Raw genomic sequence first — 16,828 nt, forward strand, 5'->3', positions numbered from 1 at the left:
GATCACCCCTCCCCCTCCCCATCCATCAATCACCCCTCCCCCATCCATCACCCCTCCCCTTCCCATCCACAATCACCCCTCCCCCATCCATCAATCACCCCTCCCCCTCCCTATCCATCAATCACCCCTCCCCCATCCACAATCACCCCTCCCCTTCCCATCCACAATCACCCCTCCCCTTCCCATCCACAATCACCCCTCCCCTTCCCATCCATCAATCACCCCTCCCCATCCATCAATCACCTATCCCCATCACCCCTCCCCATCCACAATCACCCCTCCCCCATCCATCCATCACCTCTCCCCCATCCATCCATCGATCACCCCTCCCCATCCACAATCACCCCTCCCCCATCCATCGATCACCTCCCCCATCCATCCATCGATCACCCCTCCCCCTCCCCATCCATCAATCACCCCTCCCCCATCCATCACCCCTCCCCTTCCCATCCACAATCACCCCTCCCCCATCCATCAATCACCCCTCCCCCTCCCTATCCATCAATCACCCCTCCCCCATCCACAATCACCCCTCCCCCTCCCCATCCATCAATCACCCCTCCCCCATCCATCACCCCTCCCCTTCCCATCCACAATCACCCCTCCCCCATCCATCAATCACCCCTCCCCCTCCCTATCCATCAATCACCCCTCCCCCATCCACAATCACCCCTCCCCTTCCCATCCACAATCACCCCTCCCCCATCCATCCATTAATCACCCCTCCCCCATCCATCACCCAATTGGTCGGAAGTCGGGGAAAAGAAATCACGGAGCAAAAGACTTTCCACGGTTGGCAGATCCGGGACCGTTAAGTGAGGCCATCTCGGTGAGTTGTGAAACTCGGAGGGAGGCGACGATTCTCATTACAAAAATATACATAAAATATAATAACTGGCATCGAGCAGGTCGGCGCGAGCAGTTTCCGTTGAACTGTCATTACGCTGTACGCGCACGCGCATTCCTCCCTCCCGGTCAGAGCCGGGGTATAAAGAGCGGAGCGGAGCGAGGCGGCCGAGAGCGAGTTGGCGATATACTGATGATCGATGGTAAACACCGCAAATATCCGGCATGAGCAGGACAAGGGTGCGCTCGCTCGGCCGGCCGGCCGGCGTGAGTGAGCCCTCTCTCCCACTGCTGTCCAAAGGGCGTTTATTGCGGGTAGTGGGTATCATCAGTTAGAGGGAGATGCGCTTTGTAGATGTTTAGACAGCCCTGGGATTAGTCAAGATAGGCCACAGCGGTTGTCACGACAACGGGCTGAAAGTTGGCTGGCCGGCCTGTCAATCATGGCTGATCGACGTTGGGTTTTATCTACATGTCGAGTTGGCGATGATGGCTTTTGCCAGTCAATTTTTATTTTCCCTAAAACTTTCAATGTATTCTAAAATGTTGGTGGGCTTGCAGTCTGCCAGTCTTCCTCTTAAACCCCTCCATGTTCTTGTGCACACCGTTATAGGCCTGTTTCTGTGCAGTAAATTCTGTGTCTGTAATTTTATACACACGGAGCAGGGGGAATCAGTTGAGTTTAAACAGACTTGCCAGCTTTATGCAAGATTTAGGGAATCAAGTAAATGTCACACTGGTGTAGATGGTTTAATGGCTGTAAAAGTAAATTAATACATTATTCTACACGTATGTTATTAGGGATGAGTATTTAGAAGGTTTGAAATTTGAATAAAATTAGTATATGAATATTTGCTAGACTGCCAACAAAATAGATGTATGTTATCTAATTGGCAGGTATGAAATTGATGGAATTTGACTAAAAGATTGGCAGGAACCTGTTCTCCATCTTAACATGTCTAATTTATGGTGTCCTTTTCCATTTTGGCTACTGATATCTGTGGATTGAAACCTACCTATGTTGCATTGGCACAGAAGGACACTTTTTTGTTATCTAGAGACCAGTTTAATTTTTTTAATCACCTAATGAGTTGATTGAGTTATAGAGCACCTTTCATGTTCTCAGGACATTCCAAAGTGCTTCCTAGCTAGTGAATCTCACTTTTGAATTGTAGTCACTATTCCAATAGAGGTAAATGTGACCGTCAATTTGTGTGTGGCAAGATTCCATCAACAGCAGTGAGAAATGATTAGATAATCTGCTTTAGTGCTGCTAATTGAGGGATTTTTTTTGTTTGCAGGAGAACTCCCTTGTTCTTTGAATAGTGATATGGGATCTTTCATGTCCACATGTAATGTTTGTATTTTGTTGAAATATAATTTTGCTCTATTTAAAACATTTGGTTGTGAATTCATGTGTTAAGTAATATTGGTAAATATACATTATCTTTTGTAGAAGAATGTAGTACTGGCATTTAATAGTTTTTTTTGCAAGGTTTGCTTTAGAAATTTTACACTGAATTGTTTTCATCTGAATTTAAATGTCTGCCTTTTTCTAATTTGCAACATCATACAAAATGAGCAAGCTTAGTTTTCAACTTTCTTGAAAGGTTGTGTGAAATTTCACACAACACTTAGAATCATAAAATCCTACAGCACAGAAGGAGGCCTTTCTGCCCATCATGCCTGTGCTGGCTCTCTGAAAGAGCTATCTAATTAATCTCACTCCCTGCTCTTTCTGCATAGCCCTGCATTTTCCCCCTTCTAAGTACTTATACAATTTCCTTTTGAAAGTTACTATTGAATCTGCTTTTACCACCCTTTTGGGCAGTGCATTCCAGATCATCATAACTTGCTGTTTTTAAAAAAAAATCTCCCCTCCCCTCTGGTTCTTTTGCCATTTACCTTAAATCTGTGTCCTCTGGTTACTGACCCTCCTGCCAGTGGGAACTGTTTCTCCCTATTTACTCTATCAAAACCCCTTAACCTTCTCTCCTCTAAGGAGAACAATCCAACCAAACAGACTAGAGACACTAGATCAACAAAACCTTCTCTGCTAATGGCTTTCACATGGGGATTTTGGGCACATTGGTGTAGCTCCTAGTTTCTTTATCAATGGATGTGACAATTGTTGACTGTTGAATATTCATTCTGAGTGACCAATTTTTTTTTATTATGTTTCAGAGCAACAAGAATGGGCCTCTGACAATGCTAGGAGTACCATGGGTAGTATCAGGTTCCACTTTTTCTGCTATGGATGCCTTTTTTCTTCATTGATTTGGACGTTTCTCCTTTTCATCTATTTCAATTTAAATTGGGAAAAATATACTTTCAGTAATGTGCCCTTCCAGGGGCATCCAGGGGTTGTGCAGAAATTCCAGCCTCAAATAGCATACAGTCATAAATGGCTTCCTGAATTTCAGCAACAAGGTAATCATGGAGATCAGTTTATGAAATCTGTCCATAATGAGTTCAAGAAAATTGAACTGTCTCCTGAGCTGGGTGAGTGGCCAGAATTCTTTGAATGTGATGGACCCAGAAGTGTTAACCCAACAAAATAGTATTATCATTCATTAATCAGTGTGATGTCCTGTAGTAGCCAAAACCCTGTACTATATTTTATAGTGAACAATCTTAGTTTTGCCCTCCTTTTTTTAATTATTAATTCTAATTTCAGTTAACAGTATGATTGCACCTGTTTATGCAAATGCAGTCTAATCAAATAACTGACAGATTTGCCGAATCCCAATTTTGCTTTCGTTGTCTTAAAAGTAAGCTATTACTGATCGCATAACTCTAGTTATATCCACATATAGCTTAAATGCTTGGACATTTTATGCAAAGTGAAGAGGATTGTGTAAATGGACCCATTTCTCTGGCTTGAAGTGTTTTTCATGGACAATGGAAACCACTGTTGTGGAGGAGAGATCATGGGACATGGAACAAACCATATCCGACTAATTCTGGTGTGCAAGCTGGATCCTGACAAAGACATAGGGCAAGATTTTAAAAGAAATCTGGTGGTGGGGCAAAGAAAATCGGGATTTTTTTTTGGAGTGAGCAAGGATCCCAGCTCCAATCCGCCGAAGAATGCGCACGACCCAGAGTCATCTGGTTGCGCATGCCGTTCCCAAACCCGGGAGTCCCACCAGTGATATTTAAAGCAGTAAATCAAGTACTTAAAGTAGTTTAAATGTCCACAAATCCAATTAACAATGAAGGCAAGTGATTTTAACACTGCCTCATTGTTTCCTGTGCTGTGTGAAACACTGCATTGGAAAGTAGTCTGGTTTCAGCCGGCAGCCATTTGGACATTTAAATACTTGTTTGACAGATGGGGCTAAAAGGTGAGTTAGTGCAGCAGGACACTCAGTTCTCTCAGACAAACGTTTGGCTGGGAGATCTTTGTGTTTAGACTGAAAATTCATGGTTTACACTCAGAATTGTTCTTTTTACACATTTACCCATTTTTCTGTCCCCCCTCAAACTGACAGTCAGAATGGGGGGGGTGCGATGGCTGCATTCACCAGTACATCTGAGGACAAGGAACATTACCATCCTCGCCAGGCATGGCGTGCACTTCTGTCACTTGGAGCTCCATAACACAGTGCTGCGCCACAAGCACCTGCATGAGAGCAGAGAGGGGAACAATAGAGGGACCGAAGTAACAGGAGGCACTACCCTCGTCAGAGGGTCTACAGACCGAGGCTAAGCTTCCTGGACCTCTGAGGAACAGTGCATAACGGAGGCTGAGAGTTGCCAGGTGGTCAGACATCTGCAGCCTCCATGTGGGGCTGGGCCTGGTGGCACCTGTCGCTGTTAAAGTGACCACTGCCCTAAACTACTTCGCTTCTGGATTATTCCAGGGTGCCATTGTGACATCGCCGGGATCTCAGTCATCTGCCCACAATTGCATAAGGCAGGTCACCGACTGTTTGTTTCGCAGGGCCTTGCAATACGTCAACTTCCCCTTGGATGACCTCAGCCAGACGGAGAAGGCAGTCGGATTCCACTCTGGCTGGCTTTGCATGTGTACAGGGTGCAGTTGATTGCATGCATGTAGCAATCTGAGCACCTGCACACAAACCAGGACTATTCATCAACAAAGGGGTATCACACCATCAATGCTCAGCTCGTTTGTGACCACCGCAAAAAATTTCTTCCCTTGTGTGCGAGATTCTCTGGCAGCTGCCACGATTCGCTCACTGAGGGAATCCAACATCCCGGACCTCTTCCACGCACCAAATAGCCTTAAGGGCTGGCTCCTTGGGGACAAGGGATACCCCATGCACACATGGCTGATGACACCTCTGAAGAATCCCATCAGTGAGCAACAGCATCGATACAACAACAGCCACATCGCCACCAGGTCTGTAATTGAACATGCGATAGGACTGCTGAAGATGTTACTTTGGTGTCTCTGACTGTTCTAGGGGAGCGCTTCAATATGCACCAGCAAGAGTGGGTTACATTATAGTAGTGTGTTGTGTCCTGCACAACAGAGAGGGGTACTGGTTGATGAGGCCCTATGCCCTCATCCAGCATCTGCAATGAACATGGAGGAGGACAACGACAAACCCACGGGCAGGGCAGCGGCTCACCTGGCTGCTTGTGAGGCCAGGAAGTCGCTCGTGTGAACGGTTCTCATAAGGTCACAACGTGAGAATAGTCCAGTCCTCTCGCCACCTGGAAAGAGTAACGTCAACACATTTTCCTTCCCCCCCCCCCCCCCCCCCTACCGGCACAAGTCCTGCAACTACACATACACCCACTTTAAATCACACACTGGCATCAAGATTCGCCTTTCATGATGAAGCACATGACAGGGTGCCATCACAAAAATGATAGTCTGTCAGACACCCTGCAGCAGAGGTAGTGGCAGGTTGCTCGTGTCAATGCCTGGGCTGCTTAGGTGCTTTCGGCCTACGGCTTGTGGGTTTTGGAGCCCATGAGGGCTGCGCAGAGGCAGACTCAGCCACCTGGAGGAGGCAGCATTGTGGGTACTGGTTGAGAGGTGGGGGGGGGAGGCAATGGGTGAGTCATGGGAGCACTTTAAGTAGCGTCCCCACTTCCATGTCCCCTTTTGCCATCATCCCTCTCCTGGACTAGGCCCAAATCATTCCTGCCACCCTGCTGGAGAACAGTTTGGAGGACATGAATGATGCCTTGGAAGCCCAGTTCTAAAGTTTCTGTCTGCCTGTTTAAGGTGGCAGAATGTTGTTCTGAGTCTGGATATCCATTGTCAGGGTCTGAATGGACTCATTTATGAGCTGTGCTTGAAGCTTAATGGAGGCTAGCCTCTCCATTGCAGACGTTCCCGCACTTGCCTGTGACACATTTCTGCAGTTACGTGAGACACCTCCCGTACCTGTGCCACCATTCCACTAATGCTGGAGTTTGACTCCTCCATCCTCTGCGCTGTTGTGGAGTGTGCATGGCACCTGTTCCAGTACTTTGCAAATGTGCTGCTGTTCCTCTATATCATTCTCCTTTTTAAAGGATGGCCCCCAAGGTTCAGCATCTGCTTCCAGCTGAGCAGAGCCTGGAGAGGAGTGCACCCACCGATGTGGACTCTCCACAGCTGCCCCTGCCACCAGTGTCTGCTCGGTGCTCATTTGTGTGTCATGACTCACCAGGTGCCAACCCAACAAACTGACTGCTAGGACCCACCGAGACGTGAGTATCTGCACTGGTGGATGGCTCACTAAGATGTGACTATGCACCCTCAGAGGCCGGGAGTTCCCCTGAGGAATTGCTCTCTGCTGCCACTGCTGTGGTTGAATGGCCTGTCAGAACAGAAGATAATATTAAGCATCATCACAGATGTCATGTTGCGATGAGCATACTGAGGTGTTCAACATGCCAATTGTTAACATCAATTCATGTGTGTGATGAATATTAAAGTTGTCACCAGACATTTGTGGGATGCCAGACTCGGGTGCAGCTAACCTCCAGGGCCGCCTCTGAGGACCACTGTTTGTTATGGCCCCCCCCTCCAGCTCTCGCATGCATTTTGTGCTCTCTTCTAGAAGGGGAGAAACTACACATGTGAATGAGTAGTGAGGTGGTCAGCTGATGAATGCATTGCTTTGGGTGAGGCTGACCATGAAAGAGGTGCATCAGAGGGTGAGTATCAGGCAGAGACATCACATTGGATCAGGATTGGGGTGAGTGGTATGGGTGAGGTCACAAATGGGGAGGTGAGGAAGTGCAGGTAAGTTGAGGATGAGCCTTAAATGGGTGTGAGGAGTGATGTGATAAGTAGTCTTGGCAGTGCAGAATGAGTTGGGACGGGGCGAGGACATTGATGTGCACCATGGAATGCAGGAGAATCTAAGTGTACTCGCTTTTGCTGACCTAGTTAGGTCATTGAAACGCTTCCTGCTCTGGACCCAAGTGTGGGATATGTTGCTCCTGCTGGTGACTCCTCTGCCACTTTTGAGCCAGGCTGTCTTGGTGGCAGCAGCAGGGCACTTCTTGTCAGCCGGGTAAATTAGTTCCCTCCTCCTCCTCACCCTGGCCAGCACCACTTCAAGTGAGGCATCACTGAATCTTTGAGCAGTCTTGCCCCTGTGCTGCTCCATTGTGTCTCCTTGCTCCAGCAAAATCCATTGGAGGAATGTCCCTTTAAATCTAGACGCTCCAGCTGACAGCCTGTCATGCGGGTGCGCAGTCCGCCTACTGTGCAGCTTTCGGACGGCAAACCCGGAAACAAGATTAATGGCCACCAAATAATTTGAATCGCGTGGGGAATGGTAAGTTTTTATTTTGAGTTTGCTACGCACCCATTGACCATGCCGCCGCCTTTTTAAAATCATGCCCATAGTGTCAAAAGCTGATACTTTTGGAATGTGCAAACAGGGTCTTGGGTATTACTTGGAGGATAGTGACTGGTACTGAAGCAATGGGAAGTAGTGTTCTGTATGCAGTAGCAGGGTATGTTATGGCAAGAAGATTGTGATAAAGTGTGTGTGATTTAAGGTTGAAGATTCTTGTCCACAAAAGGTGTTACTAGTGAATTAAGCTTTGTATCAAAATTACCAATATATTTTTAAGAATTTGAGGCAAACTACACAGTTCACAAAGGATTTATATTCTGATTCAGAGTATTTAAATATGCTAGATATGGAATCTAAATGCAAGGTGATATTTTCTCTGGTATTTTAACACTAGTAAATTCAAACCTTTCTTTTAGGAAGGATTTTCAATGAAGCTGACCAGGAGGTTCGGGATATGGGATACCAGAAACATGCATTCAACGTGCTCATCAGTAATCGCTTGGGTTATCATCGAGATATTCCTGATACCAGAGACCCAAAGCAAGTCCTGCACTTTTTTTTAGTGAAATGCCTAAACTGAACCCTGCATTTAGTAGACTCCAGTTATCCCCATAGCAAGGGAGCATCAATTTAAAAAAAAATCCAGAGTTGATGTAGAAATTAGTAGTAAATATTAGGTTTAGTAAATTCATTAATATATGGATTTAACCTTTTGACTTTGTTGCATTAATGATGAAAGTATTGGAGGTGTTTACTTTACAACCCCATACCTTGCACTACAGTGGAATTACAGCCATTATCCTGCCATAATGTAGGGCTGCCTCTGGTGGATAATGGCAATTTGCAGATGGTCGAGAATCCACTTGTTAGTCTATATATAATAGCAATATCCTTGACATGGGAATGGAGAAAAGTACAACATGAATAACATTAACTACATTTAATTGCTGATTTTTATGTCAGAATGAGGTTGTTTGAGGTCTACCTTGTGCAAAGCTATGTTCCATTTTAAAAATTCTGGTGGATAATCATGAAAGATGATAATTGGAGGGCAGATCCTGGAAGTCCATTGCACATGACTATACATTTAATACAATAGGATGCAATTGAAAGCCTTTTTTAAATGTGACTATCACAACTAAAAGATGGTAATGTACAATAGCATAGCCCACTGCAAATATTAGTACTATATTGCTGCTTGGAGAGCCTTCCCTGATGGTATATATGGCTGAAGTGGGTACCTAGTTCTGCATGGACCTCCAGTTCTGTCACCATGCCACTCTTTGTAATTGTTTCAAGAACTGTCTTTATCTTAATTTCAGTGTTCAAAATTTTGTTAATCTTTTGTAGTCTAGTGGAATAGAGTATTGTCTGAAATTAGCAACTTTTTTGTATATTGCAGTACAAAATCACTTTTTTTTAAAAAAAGGCTTATAAACCTGTATTTAACTGAAATATGGTATGATGGTGTTTAACATGTAGTGCCATTAGTAATGGGGCATATGTGTTTGATCAACTAGATGGAGTTCATAGTTGTACGTCTTATTACCAATTCTGCTCATGTTGCTGGAGAGCTTTCTTACAGATGCCCTATACAGTGGTGGAGGGGCAAAATCATCATCCATTGTTATAACCTGGTGGCTGGCTTAGAGTAACTTTGAGGGATTAGGAGCAGGTCATCTGTTCAAAGTCACAGTTGCTGGCATTAGCTTAGATTCAAGCAATCTTTACAAGATAGTAAATGATTGAGGGAGGGGTGGAATTCAGCTGAATGCCTTTATAACTTATGAAGCTTCTTGGTTTCTGGTTAATCTTTGCAATAGATCGCTGGGATCTGCAGAATTAAAACTGTACACATGTGCACAAGTTTAATTTGCTATTTATGTCCAGGGGCTGCTAGTGCATTTTATGTTGATATGTCATTGCATTTACATTAGAGGATTAGGTTTTGTGAGAAAATGGCTACCAAGCTTGAAAGAAATATTGAAGTAGATACTGGGGAAATGTTATGGTTTGATATTTTTCACAGATGTAAAGAAAAGAGCTACCCTATCAGTTTGCCATCTGCTAGCATTATTATCTGCTTTTATAACGAAGCATTATCGACCCTGCTTCGGACAGTTCACAGTATTCTGGATCGCACTCCTGTGTACCTTTTGCATGAAATTATCCTAGTGGATGACAGGAGTGATATCAGTGAGTAAATGTTCATTTTTTTTCCCCATCTTCACTCCTATCCCCTTTTACAAGCAACTGACAGTTTATTTTTGTCCCTTGCAATGTCAGGTGATAAAATCAAAATTTGATGTCTGCTTCATGTATCCAACTCTAATCTTGTAAAACCAGCATTAAACATTTTGTTTTTTAACCCCCCCGCCCCTGCCATTCTTCTCCCAGACGGTTAAAAAATGAGACTTAAAGCTAATAACTTTTTTTTCCCCCTTTTTTTTTTAGTTGAATTGAAAGATGAGCTAGAGAAGTACATTGGAGACAACCAACTTAAAAAGGTGAAACTGTTAAGGAATGTAATGCGAGAAGGTCTAATACGTGGTAGAATGGTTGGATCATCTCATGCAACAGGTATCGGATTTAGCTCCAATTCCTCTTTTTCTGTTTCAATTTGGTTTACATTACGTTGTAGGTTTTTTTTTGTCAAACCGTTGGGGGTGGGGTATTAGTTGAACTTGGAAATAACTGTTTTTGTTCCATGGCCTTTGTGCTTTGTGTAACTCAGTCAATCTTTTGTTTAGGATTCATGTCATTTTTCTTTCATTTGTTTGATTTTTACTTCGTGGTTGTACCATAATAATCTGTTGCTAAAAGACAGATAGGTGAGACTATTACGAGGCTGTAAAATCCAAGAGTTTGTTATAAACCACAGAAGTAATTTATGCAGTTGGCAGAACTCCTACACCAAGCTTGAGGTTTGGATGAAGGGCCTTGCATCAGAATGTGCTGAGTGAGTGAAGACCATTCTGCTCATCAAGCTGGCTCCTTCGAGTCTGTATATAATGTACTTCCCTATGCTACCATCTCCACATCATTCATTATAGCATCTAGCTGTTTCTTAAATGAGATCCGTGTCCTAGCCTCAACCACCCTTCCTGGCAACCTGTTCAGGTGTGTATGTGTGCCCCCAGCTTGCACTCGGCCTCAATCCAATCCCACCTCATCAGTAGCTATGAAGCGAGATGGTGTAATTAATCCATCAAGTCCTAGAGCTTATCAAAACAAGAACACTGTTTACTGTGAGCACCTGATCACTTTCCCATCTTGTTCAGTGCTTAAAGAATTACCAGCAGTCAGTGTGTGCAACGTGTAGTAGAGGTTGTTGCTTGATGCAAGGAGAGTGCTTGTGTAAATGATTTAAAATAACTGCTTAGTACAAGTGTTTAAGTTCACATGTGAAAGAAATCCCTTTGTAGAGCTGTAATTAGTATGATCTGCTGCTAATATTATCATTTGTGTTGATCATGAGATAATTGTAAACAATTTTACAACACCAAGTTATAGTCCAGCAATTTTATTTTAAATTCACAAGCTTTCGGAGGCTTCCTCCTTCGTCAGGTGAACGATGTGAAAATCGTTCACCTGACGAAGGAGGAAGCCTCCGAAAGCTTGTGAATTTAAAATAAAATTGCTGGACTATAACTTGGTGTTGTAAAATTGTTTACAATTGTCAACCCCAGTCCATCACCGGCATCTCCACATCATGACGATCATGAGATAGACACTGATCAGGAAGGCCATTTATGCCACCTCAGCTCATCCATTTAGAAAGAACCTACAGTAAACCCCTCCCCCACTTCACATCAAAACATTCACCTGTTTCTTAATGAGTCCATGGTTTTCTTTTGCCTCCAATACTGCACTCCAAAAGCCCATCTATAGGTTGATCACTGTTGGTTGTGTGTGAATAACTTTCTGACACAAATCCTAAGCTTACTTTACCATAGTTTGAACCTACTTCCCACATCATAGGTTAGCTTGAGATCATGTTCCAGATTTTACCTTTTTGTTGAAGCTCAATTTGGATTTTGATCATAGTAAGTCAAATGATCATTTATTATATTTTACAGGTGATGTGCTGGTGTTCATTGACAGTCACTGTGAAGTAAATGAGATGTGGTTACAGCCTCTCCTGGCTCCAATTAAGGAGGATCACAGCACTGTAGTCTGCCCACTAATTGATATCATCAATGCTGATACACTAATCTACAGCTCTTCTCCAATAGTGAAAGGAGGGTTTAATTGGGGATTACACTTCAAGTGGGATCCTGTCCCTGCCTCACAGCTGAATGGACCAGAAGGAGCAACTGAACCCTTCAAGTATTAATCCTGTTATTTTGTTTGTTTTTTGTGTGGGGGAGTGGGTTTAAAGTAATGGGAGTATATAGGTTATCAGATTCCTAAAAGCCTAGACAATAAACTCTTGCTCTCAGCTGGGTAGGCTTTAAACTGGAAAACCAATTTTAATTTTGTGCTGATTTAAAGTCTGGATTGCTGCAGTTTATAGTATAAATGTGATTAGACTGAAGACTATTTTGTTCCCTCATTCAGATCACCTACAATGGCAGGAGGCCTGTTTGCAATGAACCGGGATTACTTCAATAAACTTGGGCAGTATGACAGTGGCATGGATATTTGGGGAGGGGAAAACCTGGAAATTTCCTTTAGGGTAACTTTCTCTCCCCAATATCTCTAAGAATTGTTTTACTACACACTAAAATTCCTAATGATGCACAAATTTAGTTTTGTGCTGTGTGATCTATACTTATGACTTGCATCAAGTAATTTATAAATCTTTTCCATGCAGGGTCTGTCCCTGATTTTTTTTTTCTTTGTCAAATTGGTAAACATATTATGGATTTATTATTAACTTATGAAAATTAACTAGGTGTATGTAGATGGAACATAAAGGTTACTTGATATGTGGTGGTAACTGGCTCTCAAACTGCTTGAGAAAATGTATAACTTCTCAATATCTAGTATACAAAATTGAGGTATAGAATAACTTTCCTGTCATTATGAATGCCATAACTTTTTTTTATTTGACTCAGATTTGGATGTGTGGTGGGCAGCTGAAAATAGTTCCATGTTCTCGTGTTGGACACATTTTCCGCAAATGGCGCCCATACGGTTCACCCGGAGGAGTGGATACCATGGCGTACAACTCTCTGCGTCTTTCTCATGTCTGGATGGATGAATATAAGGTATGCATGTACAAGGGGATATTTCATTGGTCAATTTTAGTGAAAAGTACAGGATACATTGCAGAAAATGCTGTGTACAATTCAGTTGATGACGGCAACTTGCATTTATATAGCGTCTTTAATATATTAAAAACATGACACCTCATGGGTAAGTGTAAGGAGAATGGATACCAACTTGGGAAGGAAGTGTGGCTGAAAGCTTGGCTTAAGTGAGTTTTTGAGGTTTAGGGAGAGAATGCCAGAGAATAGACTGTTTACCAATGGTGGGCAAGGGGTTAGAGTAATGAAGTGTTTGTGGAGGGAAATGTAGGGCTGAAAGAGATTACAGTGGTAGTCATGATGGGATTTAAAGCTGACTAGGATTTTCAATTTAATATGTTGGGGTACAGGATACCAATGTAAATCAGCAGTGACAAGCCAGGACTTGGTGTAAGATAAGTGTTTGGCAGAATTTTGGACAAGGTAGAATTTATGAAGGATGGAAGGAAAGTATTGAAGTAGTTGAATTTGGATGTGGCTGAAGCCAAAGATTGGGAAGACCAAAACATTGTGTAGCTGGAGAAGGTTATAACACATTTAGGACTGGTTGGTGAACTGACTGACAGCACAGAAACAGATGAGGGGTGGGTTTTGAGGTAGAGCTGGGTGTCATCAGCATTCATATGTACACTGACCATGTACCTGTGGACGATGTCACTGACTGGCTTATATGTACATGGAGTAGGCCAAGGTTAGATTCTTGCAATCTGAAGGTGATGGTGTGAAGGAGGGAAGAGTAGCCAATGCTAGAAGTCCATTGGCTATGTTGAATTAAGTGGGACTTCTAGAACGATGCAAGGGTAGCCTCAAAACTTGGCAATGGAAGAAATTATTCAATCAACTGCATTGAATGCTGTGGGCTGATAATTGGCATGAATGAAAGGGTTGATGATGGGTATTTTGAGGGGCGATTGATTTCAGTTTTGAAAGTGAGCAGGCTAGTGCCTGAAGAGAGGAAACCATTTACAGTGTCAGCTAGCATGGGGGTCAGGAAGTGGATCTGTGTCGTCGGGAATTGAGTAGAGTAATAGTATGCAGCGAAAGCCATTTCAGTTTTATTCTGCACTGTCAGTCTATTTTCATTTTTTCTGAAACTGCCTACCTTGCTGACAGCAATCAAAATGTTATAAATGGATTTACTGGGTCAGTAACAATATATTAGATTTTTGAACTAAAGTCTTTGTGTGCTTTTCCAAAGAAACGGTCTTTGTTAACATAATACATGAGACCAGTGGATTATGGGTAAACTTGCCCATTTTCAATTTTGGGTTCTCTTTCCAACTTTAAACTTGTCTGCCACAAAAAAGGTTCTGGGTCTGCAATAAATTGAAATTTATATCCTATGTATTGTGAATATGTTGCAGAATTATCATTTACCAATGAATTACACACCAGACACCATGTGGCTTGTTCCCCAGTTTCCTTCCAGTGCCAGAAGCACACTTGATGGTAATGCTCAGGCAATATTTGAATTTATTTATTAGAAACATATAGCAAGAGGCTAGCAGTAAAATACTTGACCTAAAGGACATGAACTGTCCCAACAATAGTCCGTGCAATCCCTCGTGACTGTTTTATGTGGAACAGGACTTGTCAAGCAGGGAACTAAAATTACAGGAAAATTTTATGGATCATTCAACTTTCTGGGACTTTCAAGATGGATATCATCACCAAATACTTGCAGACATAATGAACAGTTTGATTCCTGTTGTCAGGGTCTTGCATTTGCTGAGACCTAGAACAATGCATTCATTTTTGAACTTCAGCTAGAGTGAAGCTTTCTTAATATTGAATTTGTCTACTCTCCAACTTGCATACATCAACATCTCAAAGACATAAAACTCTTTAAAGGTACAGCTAATCTGAAAGCAATTTCTAATTTGTTACCTATCATGTTTTTTTAAAAGAAAGATATATAAATGATTTGTATTTGACACAGGCTAGAGTTCTGCTTCCATCACATCCTATACAGATGTCTGGGCAAGACTTTGATTCTAATAGGATGAGAAGTTCCACAAAAAGTGTCTGCTCTCAGGCTGCTTCTAACCAGCAATTCTAATGTTTAACACAACAACCACAGGTGACTGAGCAATGCTTAGTGTACAAGGTATCTCTACTTGCATTTAGAGTTATGGGGTAAATCCACAGAACAGATCTCTCTTAAACCTTGTCCTCCATAATCAGAGCTAACAAAAGACATGTTAGTTTAATTCACCACTCCATCATAACTAGTAAATCCGCATCCACAAAAAGAAAACTTGAATGTATTGATAGAATAATATTTGCATATTGGTGGAACTTCTTTTAAACAGCGAATTTCAAATTAGATTATTTAGTCAGTACATGCATTTCATAGCTGTAGCATTTTTTTTTAATTTCATTTTCCACCCCCTTTCAATTTATGTCTCTGCTTACAAGATGTTTATACTTTACTGGGCTGTGAATCGATGGGTGACGGTCATTCCCTGTTGCCTTGCACAAGTCATTATTCATGTATGAGCCTTGACTGAGGCTATAGTTGGCATTAGTGTGGCCTGTCCCTATCCGTACCCAGCATCTAGACATGCACTTCTAGCAGGGGTCACTATAGAAATTAAAAGCAGAAACCTCTGACTTTCCCATAACCAATCAATAATGGACAATTTGTACCATTCCTACTGTCACAAGTGAGAGTAGCTGACTTGGCACTAGCTGGGATTAAGCCTAGCAGCTTCCCAGTCCAGATGACCAAGGCATTGGAGCATCCCAGCTTACAGGGTTTTCAGATTGTGACAGACTACTTTCAATTAGCTTGGTTTTCTAGAGCTGAAGTTCAAATATTGGCTTCAATTAAGGCATATCGCTGGAGATGGATTCTTTCTTGCTTTTGAAATGTGAAATCCAAAATTTATATTCTGCCCCACTTTTTCACAGCGGTCAAGGTTTTTTTTTCTCAACTGGAACTTGTTTGTCCGATATCTCAAGCACTTCAAGTAAAATTAATCTCATTGTGTAGCTACTGTTAATTGAGGTCTTGGAGAGGGTGTGAATTGAATGGACAAAAGTAACCTGGACTTGATTGTTTAAACATGCTGCTGTTTGTTCTAAAATACAGAAATTTGTATTTAAATTTCAGGAACAATACTTATCCTTAAGACCTGAGTTGAGGAAACAAAGTTATGGTGACATTAGTGAACGTTTGGAACTGAGAAAGAGGCTGAACTGCACATCCTTCAAGTGGTATCTGGACAATGTCTACCCAGAGATGGAAGTTAATGGACCAAATGTAAAAGCTAAAATACAACGACCATTTTTTAATAACAAAAGTCCCAAACGATCTAAAATATTGCAGCGGGGAAGGGTAAGATTCAACACACACTTGCACTAAGATTCTGAACTCTTTCAAAGGCTTCCCCCCCCCTGCCCCCCCCCCCCCCCCCCCCCAATAAAATGTTTTGTAACTGGGGAGAGGAGAGGTCCCAGTTATTCAGATTTTTCTTTGGTGTTTGCTTGCATGCTTTTCAGGTTAACTTGAAGAAATAGAAATGTAGGGAAAAAGTTTAAAATCTTACTTGGGAATGAAAAGGTGTGGAAAATATTAGTGAAAACCTATTGTTACTTAACTTTCTCTCCAAACAACTTTAAAGTTCAAAAGGTTTTCAAGTCTCTACCTCAATGCAGGAGATTAAATGGCTTTGGTTTAATAGATTTGCTTCAAAAAATACAAATAGTGATGGGGAAACCAGACCTTTCTGCATCTAATTTGTTTTTTTTAAAAAAAGTTATTCTCCATTTACTTTCTTTTCCTATCCATTGGATTTGTACATCTATGCCATGGCTGGGTGGAGGCTTATATTTTTTTTTTTAGCTCGGCACTTGAGTGCATGTCAGTTGATACCATGCTTTACACTCTGGTTTCCTAGTAGGGTGTCTATTGGTGTTGGCTAGTGAAATAGCCCCTCACCAATGCAG

General features: G+C 42.4%; 1 protein-coding gene across 8 annotated transcripts in view; it reads left to right on the plus strand.

The window, feature by feature from the left end:
* The first annotated feature begins 749 nt into the window (after window positions 1-749).
* The window catches only part of LOC137326304 (polypeptide N-acetylgalactosaminyltransferase 11-like), a 39,229-nt gene continuing 23,150 nt past the window's right edge, over window positions 750-16,828 (plus strand). For 3 of the 8 annotated variants that reach the window (XM_067991260.1, XM_067991268.1, XM_067991266.1), the window contains exons 1-9: window positions 979-1,049; window positions 3,031-3,348; window positions 8,042-8,165; window positions 9,655-9,821; window positions 10,080-10,205; window positions 11,705-11,954; window positions 12,186-12,303; window positions 12,686-12,838; window positions 15,993-16,217. In XM_067991260.1, coding sequence (XP_067847361.1) covers window positions 1,040-1,049; window positions 3,031-3,348; window positions 8,042-8,165; window positions 9,655-9,821; window positions 10,080-10,205; window positions 11,705-11,954; window positions 12,186-12,303; window positions 12,686-12,838; window positions 15,993-16,217 — 1,491 coding nt within the window. In that variant the 5' untranslated portion in view covers window positions 979-1,039. Of the gene's footprint in view, window positions 830-978; window positions 1,050-2,147; window positions 2,199-3,030; window positions 3,349-8,041; window positions 8,166-9,654; window positions 9,822-10,079; window positions 10,206-11,704; window positions 11,955-12,185; window positions 12,304-12,685; window positions 12,839-15,992; window positions 16,218-16,828 lie in introns of those variants that run through there. The other 5 variants (XM_067991261.1, XM_067991265.1, XM_067991262.1 and 2 more) reach the window with 5 other exon arrangements.

The sequence above is a fragment of the Heptranchias perlo genome, chromosome 10, assembly GCF_035084215.1.
Source record: "Heptranchias perlo isolate sHepPer1 chromosome 10, sHepPer1.hap1, whole genome shotgun sequence".
NCBI classification, from domain to species: Eukaryota; Metazoa; Chordata; class Chondrichthyes; order Hexanchiformes; family Hexanchidae; genus Heptranchias; species Heptranchias perlo.